General features: G+C 26.7%; 1 protein-coding gene across 2 annotated transcripts; it reads left to right on the forward strand.

Annotated features, from left to right (window-relative positions):
- The first annotated feature begins 691 nt into the window (after positions 1-691).
- LOC107445821 (alpha-ketoglutarate dehydrogenase component 4) lies at positions 692-8,185 on the forward strand. Of its 2 annotated transcripts, none has more exons than XM_016060309.4 (4): positions 692-840; positions 3,802-3,844; positions 4,124-4,266; positions 7,956-8,185. In XM_016060309.4, exons 1-4 carry the CDS (start codon positions 814-816, stop codon positions 7,971-7,973), a joined length of 231 nt encoding a protein of 76 aa, XP_015915795.2. In that variant the 5' UTR covers positions 692-813; the 3' UTR covers positions 7,974-8,185. The 2 variants fall into 2 exon arrangements, with proteins under 2 accessions (XP_015915795.2, XP_015915794.2); XM_016060308.4 differs by having other exon boundaries at positions 697-840; positions 3,802-3,862.
- Positions 8,186-8,580: the final 395 nt, after the last annotated feature.

Genomic DNA, 8,580 nt, shown 5'->3' on the forward strand with positions numbered 1-8,580 from the left:
GGCGACCGAAAAGGGCTATAGGTTTAGAGCAGAACTCTTTACCTTTGGAAATCACCATTACCTTGTTTAGAGTCATAGGAGAAGGAAGTACGGCAGTTTCTCTTTTGATTTTCAAATAGATTAGAAACTTTTAAGTTAGGAAACTACTTGGAACTGAAAACTGCATTGTTCTAAAAGAAAGAGTCGTGAAAATTTTAAAAAAATAGTTGTGGCAATGAAATACGAAAAATATTAAGAAAAGGGAAAATATCGTATTAAATTCCTATACAACTGAGGAAAGGGAAGGGTCAAGGCATGGAACCGATCTCCTCCCAGCTTAGCATATTCGAGCGTTGCTATCGAAAATATGCTATGTTTTTTGCATGCATCAATAATGCTCCCTTAAATGAAACATTCTGTCTCGAAAATTCACTAATCTTTTCTATCTACGGTAATCGGAGATACATGAAACGTATGCAGTTAGAACGGTCCGCAATGGTTTTTGCATTTTTTTTATGGAAAGTACTCCCAGTTTTTCAATAACTAAATTTCCGTTTGCTTAAAAATGTAAGTAAAAATATATATAATTTAAAAAATATTATACTTCTCTTTTATTTTCCCTAAAACTTGTTCTGTTGGAAAACCGCACGCCCGACAGTGCGGTTTCGTGCGAAAAAGAGACGAATTTTAGATTCTAGCTTACTCATTCTAGTTTATTTATTAAAGATTAGTAGAAAATATTTGGCAGCTATTTCTATGTCCTTTCAATCTCTTTTCGTCTGTTCAAATTTGGCAGTAGGTTGCATATGTAAACAAATTTAATAAGAAATAAGAATGTCTGTCGGTGCACGATCGTGGAAGGTAATATCGCACGTTCATAATTTGTTTATTATTGTGTACTAATAGTTAATATAAGCGTAAAAAATTTGCATAGGAAATATCTTTTATTTCTTATAATGGTGTGTAATCGACAATTTTCCTTCCTAACTAATTTCATAATTTCTTATCGAATTTAATTTGAATGACAGGAAACCGTATTACCTTATAAATTACTTATCCCCGCCTTTCTGAAGTGTAAGGAACGTTTTCTTTATGCAAATTTTTGAAACACATAATAGCAAACTGTATCTTTTTGTTGTTTTGTTTTGAAATTATTGGATTTGGTTCAAATTTCGTATACATTTTTTTTGTAAAAATAAATTTATGTTTAATTCAATTCAATTTTGATTTATTTTAAATATATTCTATAATTTTTAAGCTATGAACATGGCATTTATTATTTGCTTTATATGCATGATTTATTACTAGAAATTCTTTAATAATAAATTCAATAAAAATCTCAAACTATAGGAAATGCCATGCAAGACTATCAACAGCATACAAGTCATGAATCAGTTAGAGTAAAAATCAGCAGTTTTGAGGAAAATTAAGATTTTTTAAAAAAAAATTATCTAGCTATTTGACTTTTCTAAAAGGATCAAATTCTTGTTTCTGACTTTTAAAAATGCAGTCTTAGTTATTTTTTCGTATAGTTACAGACGAGTTGTTTGGCAATTATATACTTTAAATGCATTTTCGGAAAAAATGTTGATTTTAAGAAATTTCTTTATGCTAAGTAATACACATTCCTATATATATATATATATAGAGAGAGAGAGAGAGAGAGTCTAGGTCTAAGCTGCAATATATTATTTTTATCAAGCTTTTTTTTTTTTAAATCAATATTGTCCATATATTTGAAATGTTTAGAAGATTTCTAGATAGATCCAAAAAAAAAAAAAATTTTTTTTTTATAGAGCTATTAGAGTGACATGAAAAATGCGTAGTTTTCAGCTCACATTTACCTTTATTTTCCAAAAAAGTCAGAAGTTAAAGTAGGTTAATTTTTAAAGTAAAGTTTAAAATTTTAGGATCCCTGCTAACTTAAAGTAAAATTTTAATTAAGGATTTTTTTTTCAGAAAAAAAAAAATTCTGATACACCCAGTTGGATACCTTAATTTATCTGAAACTCACTTTCATTCCTAGTGCATTAACAAAAGTATTAAATTGTCAAGCTAGGAGAGAATGAATTTAATTTATAACATGTTCAAAATTTGCCAAAAAGCTTGCCACAATTGTGGCCTTGCCGGTACTGTTTAATTTCCATTGCTATTCTGCTAGCATATGCAGTCTTTTACTTGATCATTTAAACATATTCTTATTATTATCTTCAGTACTTATAGGTGGTTAACAAAGAGCCATCTATAACAAACTTCTGCTTTCTAAAATAGTAATCAACTTAAAAAAACTTTACGATATCTCTCCTGTGATATTCTGTTTTCGAGGCGAAATGTGACTATTCTAGATAGACACGCTTAATAATCTAGAAAGTTTTATTAAGATCAGTGGTCAGAAGTAGCACTCTTATAAGTTGCAAAACTGCTGTAACTGCTACTTTTTTCGAAGTTTGTTGTGTGTTATGCAATTTTTTAAAAAAAAGTAGTTTTGTAGTTTCCCAGCTACTATTTTTAACGTTAATTCAGTAAGGGAACAAGTTTCAAATGAAACTAATTTTTGGAATTAATGAGAGTGCCCTAATGATCAAGTGTTAAGTTAATAAGAATTACATATTACTAATATTTAAAATATCTATTACGAATAATAGCTTATGAAGCATTGATATTATTTCAATGGAAGGAAACATATTTTCTCTGTAATTTTCGACATACTTTATTTCTTGAAGGAAAAAAAAAGACAGCATTTAGCACTTAAAAAATTGAAAATATTTGATAATTTCCAAGCATTTCTTAAGTTAAATATATTTAGCGATATATATTTTTTTATATAAATAAGCAAATATATTTGCTGCTGAGAAAGGTATAAAAAGTTGAAGGTTAAAATAACAAATTCATAAAAATTGGTTCAGAATAACAAACTTGCTTATGTGAACATGAATATACATTTCTTGATAATTCCTCCTGTTTACATAAGCCTATTTTTTTTAAAATTCAAAACCATTTTGAACAAGTGATTAAGTTACACTCTCCACCGAAATTTATCTCCTAAAAGTAGCGACTACATTTCAATGTAGTTTATTGTAAATACATTTTAATGAAGTAGTTATAGTTAACTACATTTGTAATAAAGTAGTTAACCATTAATTAAGATTAGAATTTAAGTTTTCACTCAATATTTTTTATTCATAACATTTTTCTATGTTTTATACAACTCTTGAATATTTTAATGATTATTTCATCTTCAAGTTTTGGTGTGAAAATACTTGGAAGCTTCCTTATTTTTTTTTCACCACTTACACTTTTATTTATATTTGCAAACCATCTTTTATTAGAAATCTGAGTAATTTTCAGTATACCGTGCGTAAGCGGAATGCCACCAAAAAGTGTAGACCTCCGCCTACTTTTTATTTTATTTCTTCTCTCAAACACATAAAACCAAATAAAAGTTTTTTAAAAATAGTTGAATTTGTTTTTTCCAGGCTAACTGAATATGTGTATGTATATAGCAGTTGTATATATAACCTAGATACTACCTCCATGTGATAAACCATCATTTTTTAGAAATATATGTCTGATGATGTATCAAGATTAGAATGTGTTAGACATAGACTTATCAACAGACATCAATATTGTCAGATAGGAACAATTTATCAATATTGTTCCTATCTGAGATTTGTATGTTTAATTAAAGAAATTATGAAGAAAAAAAAAGTGTTATTAAAGTTTTCGAGAAAAGGGTTCAAAATAATAAGTATATGAACAATTGTTTAGAAGTGTTATTTCTTTAAAAATTGTTTTAATTAACATCAATAATATTTTTTACAGGTTATAAAACCACACATTCCTCTAATAAAATTCAATAGAAGAGGTAAAGAAGCTGCTCAAGGTGACATTTTAAAATAAATAGATATTTTACCTTTTCAGATGTTCTAGCTAATTAGTAAAATTTTGCAATAATATTGATATTTAATTTGGTTTTTGCCAAACATTGTTATCACACTCTTTTTTAGGTTTAAAATTGATTTTGTAGTTCATGATTAATTTCATATTATAAGTAAGAATGCACAAGTTTTTTTTTAAATAAATATAATTGTGTTTTTGTATGGCATAGTTGAAATGTAATTACTATTTCCTTAATACTATTTAGGAATTAATAGTAAACAAACTTCTGGAACAATGACTAGCACTCACGATAAAGGAAAAGCAGTTTTTATCTTAGAAGATGATACACATTTGCCTGCAAGATATCATCGGAAGCCTCTTACGCAACAGGAAATAGAATATATAGAAGTGAGAATTTTAATGATTAGGTATTATATACTTAATTTAATGTAAGAACAACCAATGTTACTTTTTGTTGACATGTTGCAAAACTGTCTGAAAAAGATCCAGTGTTTAACAATGTAAGCAAATTTAGAAAAATGTTCAAAAAATTCTTTTCATTGAATCAGTGTCCTGTTATGAACATAAGTTATAGAAATAATTTTAAAGGAATTTTAATATTTTATTTCTTAATATTCTATAACTTTGTCATTAGTTGCTCTTTTATTGAGTTGCAAATAATTTTTTTTTATGCACCTATGCATATTTAGAGATATAATTACTATAAACATGCTAATTAACCAAATTAATCTCGTGAAGTTACTTTTTTTTGGTTAAGTGTTGAATTTTATACCATGAATTTTGTGTAATTATATTGTTGTCCAACCATAGGCATTGAAAAGGCCCAATTTTTTAGGCGGATGAAATTAAATTACATAATCACAATAGTTTTCTAAATTTCGCACAAAAGAGGAAAAAAAATTACTAAATGTGCTAAGTACCTGCAAGATATATTATTTTATCTCTGCCTTGTTTTTAATTTTAAGAAAATTTAATTCACAAAATTTTCTGAGGGGGGGCATACCAACTGTGATCTGCCGCTGACGACACCCGTATATTCAGCTCTACTAATTTTACAGAAGTTCTTTCAAATTATGTATAATTTAAATTTTTATTCTCTTAAATTTTTAATAAAAGAAATAAGTCTTGAGATTTTGGAAAGAAAAAAACAAAAAATTTTCATGAAAGAATTTTTACTCATCATATACAGTAGAACCTCGAATAACTGAGCTTCGGTTAACCGAGGTTTCTGTTAACTGATATTGAAATCCGTTTTTTTTTTTTTTCTTTTCGAATGAGCCTTGAAAAAGACCACATTTTTTAGTTCACTGTCAGGTTCTACTACCCCCGAAAATACTCAACTTTCAGGAAATATTGCATCCTGAGAAGTCAACTGCAATGAAAAATGCTTTGTTTCCAGTAGTCGTCTGACCCTATTGAATACCAGGTGCAATGTGTTATCGCGCTGTACTTTAGTAATGGAATATTTTAAGAAATGTAAAATTAACAAAATAATGTTTATTAAATTTAAAAAATACAATAATTTCTTGAAATTTTTGATTTTTTGAAAATGCATCTTTTAGTTTAATCATAAAAATATTTTGGAAAACTTCTATTTGCTTTTTAAAATTTACTACTAGTAGTTGATTTCCTCTTTGAGTTTGTTGAGCTGTGAAACATTACTTTATATATGTTTATTTTTATCATTTAAAAATGTTCGATTGTTATTTATTTCAAAAGATGTTAAATTTGCGAGCAAGGCGAGTTTTTAAACAGTTTCTATTAACCGAGATTTCCGATATCCGAGTGGTCTGGATTGGCTCAGATAATCAAGGTTCTACTGTAATTCAATTAATTAGAAGTAAATGTGAAGTAGTTTTTTTTTTAAATTCTTAGTTATTTTATTTTTCTGCATTTAGTTTTTCAAAAGTTTAATTCAAAATTGAAATTATTCATTCACCATTCGTGCACATGCACTATCAAGGTGAATTGATTAATCTGAAATATTTCAACTCCATCTTTGTTAACATGTTGAGTTTTAACATCTTTCTTTAGGAAATTTTGTATTTTTGTAGCAGTTGAAAAATAAATGTAACTCACCAATTAATGTGCAAACTTATTTTAAAATTTTGTGAATTGTAATCAAATACAATTATTTCAAGTTTAATTTTGATGTAAGTTAGATAATGTTAAATTGAAAAAGTGAGCAAGTTATTAGAAAGTAAGATTTAATCATTGATAAGTGCACTGCAATCTCTGATATATCTCTTTAACAAAAATAATGCTCAAAAACATGTCTTATTTCAAGCAAAAATTCAAATAAATTTTTAAAATCTATGAAACAGATTATATATTTTATTTATATAAATTTTTTTTGTCTCCAAATTTTAATATTAATTTTTTCATATATAGGCCATTTTTTGTAGCTGGTAATTAACGGGTTGATAATGGACAACTCAAAACTTTAATTATTTAAACTCTAATTTTATTAAGTTTTTAACAGACGATTACGGTCATATTTAGGTAAAAAGGTTGTTCAAAGCGACTCGTGAGTGTGCCATAATTCCTGCATTTATAATTGTATTACAACTGCATTTCACTTCCTGTATGTTTTTTAGTGATTTGTTTAAATCACATGCATCTTGTACAGAGGTTTACACCTGTTCCATGTATTGATAACTAATATTCAAACCCTGTAGCAGAACGTTACTAAGTTCTTCCAGAAAGTTTCTTTATTTGGAAAATAAAAAAAATTTTGGTTTTCTTTCCTGCAGAAATTTTCACATAAGATTTGAAAAACTTATTTAAATTATAATTTTTTTTACACAATTTAAACCGATAGAATCGTTAATCCATGTAGTGTTTAGATTATATTTTTGGTTTTTTTCAGTTATTGATTTTTACATAGTTTTTAAATATCACGATATATTTAAAACAATATGGGAAATTCTAGTCATGCATTTCAGTATTTACTGTTTAAGGCAATGACTCTATCGATTATTCTGGCAATTATTGCTATTGATTTCTACATAGTTTTTAAAATCTGATACTTTTCATACGATATTATTTATTACAACAATCGAATCTCGAAATGAAACCCCATTTGATTTCGTCTTTGATTTTTTTCCCCGTAGTTATTGTTACAGATTTCATGATTTTTAATATTTTTTAATGCAATGATGAATTACAAAATTCAAAAGAGGAAATAATTAGTACGTCCCCACCAACAAAATGTGACAGTATTGCTCATATTAGAATTTAAAAAATAATAAATATTCAATTAAGAAAACTATATAGTTTTTTGTAAGCATGGCACTTCTGTTACTTTTAATAATAACAAATAGAAATGCTACTAATTTAAAGTATCTTGCAGAAAAGATATTAGTGCTAAAGTTGCAGAAAGTCAGAAAAAATTCTTCTACAGGAAATTACACACACTACATTATTTTGTCCTCTCATGTTTGCTAACTTGATTTTGTAATGAAGTTTGAAATATTCATAACATAGTTCATTTTAATTTTAAAGAATGTTTTAAACATGGGACAGAAAATTAATGATGTTAAACAAAAAAAATTATTATTATTTTTTAAGTATGATCTGTTCAGTTCAACTGCAAATTATAAGTTTGTTTTGTTGTTGCTTAAAATATTTCTTATTTGTTCACTTAAAAACATCCAACATTTTATTGTCTGCAAAATCAGTAAATTCGATACATGCAAATTATTAAAGTATATTAAGTAATACCAACTTTCAAAGATGTTCAAGTTTATGAAATATATCAGATGATTTACACTCATTTGTAAAAAAATTTATAACTGCTTACTGTTTGTTAAACTTATTTTTCATGAAGATATTAAGAATATTGATATACGTGTTTTTAAGAACATAAGTGTAAATTTAAACATTTATGTTGTTCAGATAAAAATATATTAAGTTAAAAGTATTTTACTTTAAATTTAACTTCTATTCTAATATGTATCAAATGTAACAACTTTTATGTGCCTCTCCAAGAAAAAATACTTTTGAACTATGTGTTTCTTGATCAAGGACTTCAAACAATTAGGACATTTTAAAAGTGATTTTTCTCTTTATTGCAGAGAGGTGGCCCTGAATAGGTGATCTTCATTAATTTAATTTGTTGATACTTACAATGCCTCTCACCTGGAGTAGCATTCAGACATTGAACACCTTTTCTTTTGAAAAGACCAAGTTTTCTTAAAACCACTTCTGTGCTTCAGTCTGGTGTTATTTTCTAATGTACTTGTATTATTATTGTGTACTCGGAACTTAGAGTTGTAAATACTGATTAAAGTATTAATTTATTTAACGTAGATGTTATTATTTTAGAGTGACTGTTTTGACTTCATGAGATTGAAGGTCTCTTATAAACAAAACTAGTTAAGTAATGCATCAAATAATTTTTTTTTAAGGGAGTAAACTAATGAAAACATATGTTTATAAACTGGAGCAAAATGTTAGTTTATAAAATTTTACAAAAGATAAATTTACCTCCGTATTTATAATATGTACATTCCTAATATACCAAAATGATTCTATCAGTCTTGTTGAACCAGCTTAAGGCTTTTTGATTTAAGCTTCATTTTCAACATTCTTTTTTTCAGTGAAATGAAAGAATAAGTTATATGATGATTTAATACTCATCATCTTTAGCTACATTTTGATTTTTTTTTAATCCTGAAGTAATTGTAAGAATAATGGCAC

This window comes from Parasteatoda tepidariorum, chromosome 9, assembly GCF_043381705.1.
Source record: "Parasteatoda tepidariorum isolate YZ-2023 chromosome 9, CAS_Ptep_4.0, whole genome shotgun sequence".
Taxonomy (NCBI): domain Eukaryota; kingdom Metazoa; phylum Arthropoda; class Arachnida; order Araneae; family Theridiidae; genus Parasteatoda; species Parasteatoda tepidariorum.

What these genes read in the sequence shown, in the direction of transcription:
- LOC107445821 (XM_016060308.4), top strand. Translation starts at nt 814, where the DNA reads ATGTCTGTCGGTGCACGATCGTGGAAG. An exon ending in TCGGTGCACGATCGTGGAAG is followed by an intron (nt 841 to 3,801) that starts GTAATATCGCAC and finishes TATTTTTTACAG; the next exon opens with GTTATAAAACCACACATTCC. An exon ending in AGGTAAAGAAGCTGCTCAAG is followed by an intron (nt 3,863 to 4,123) that starts GTGACATTTTAA and finishes AATACTATTTAG; the next exon opens with GAATTAATAGTAAACAAACT.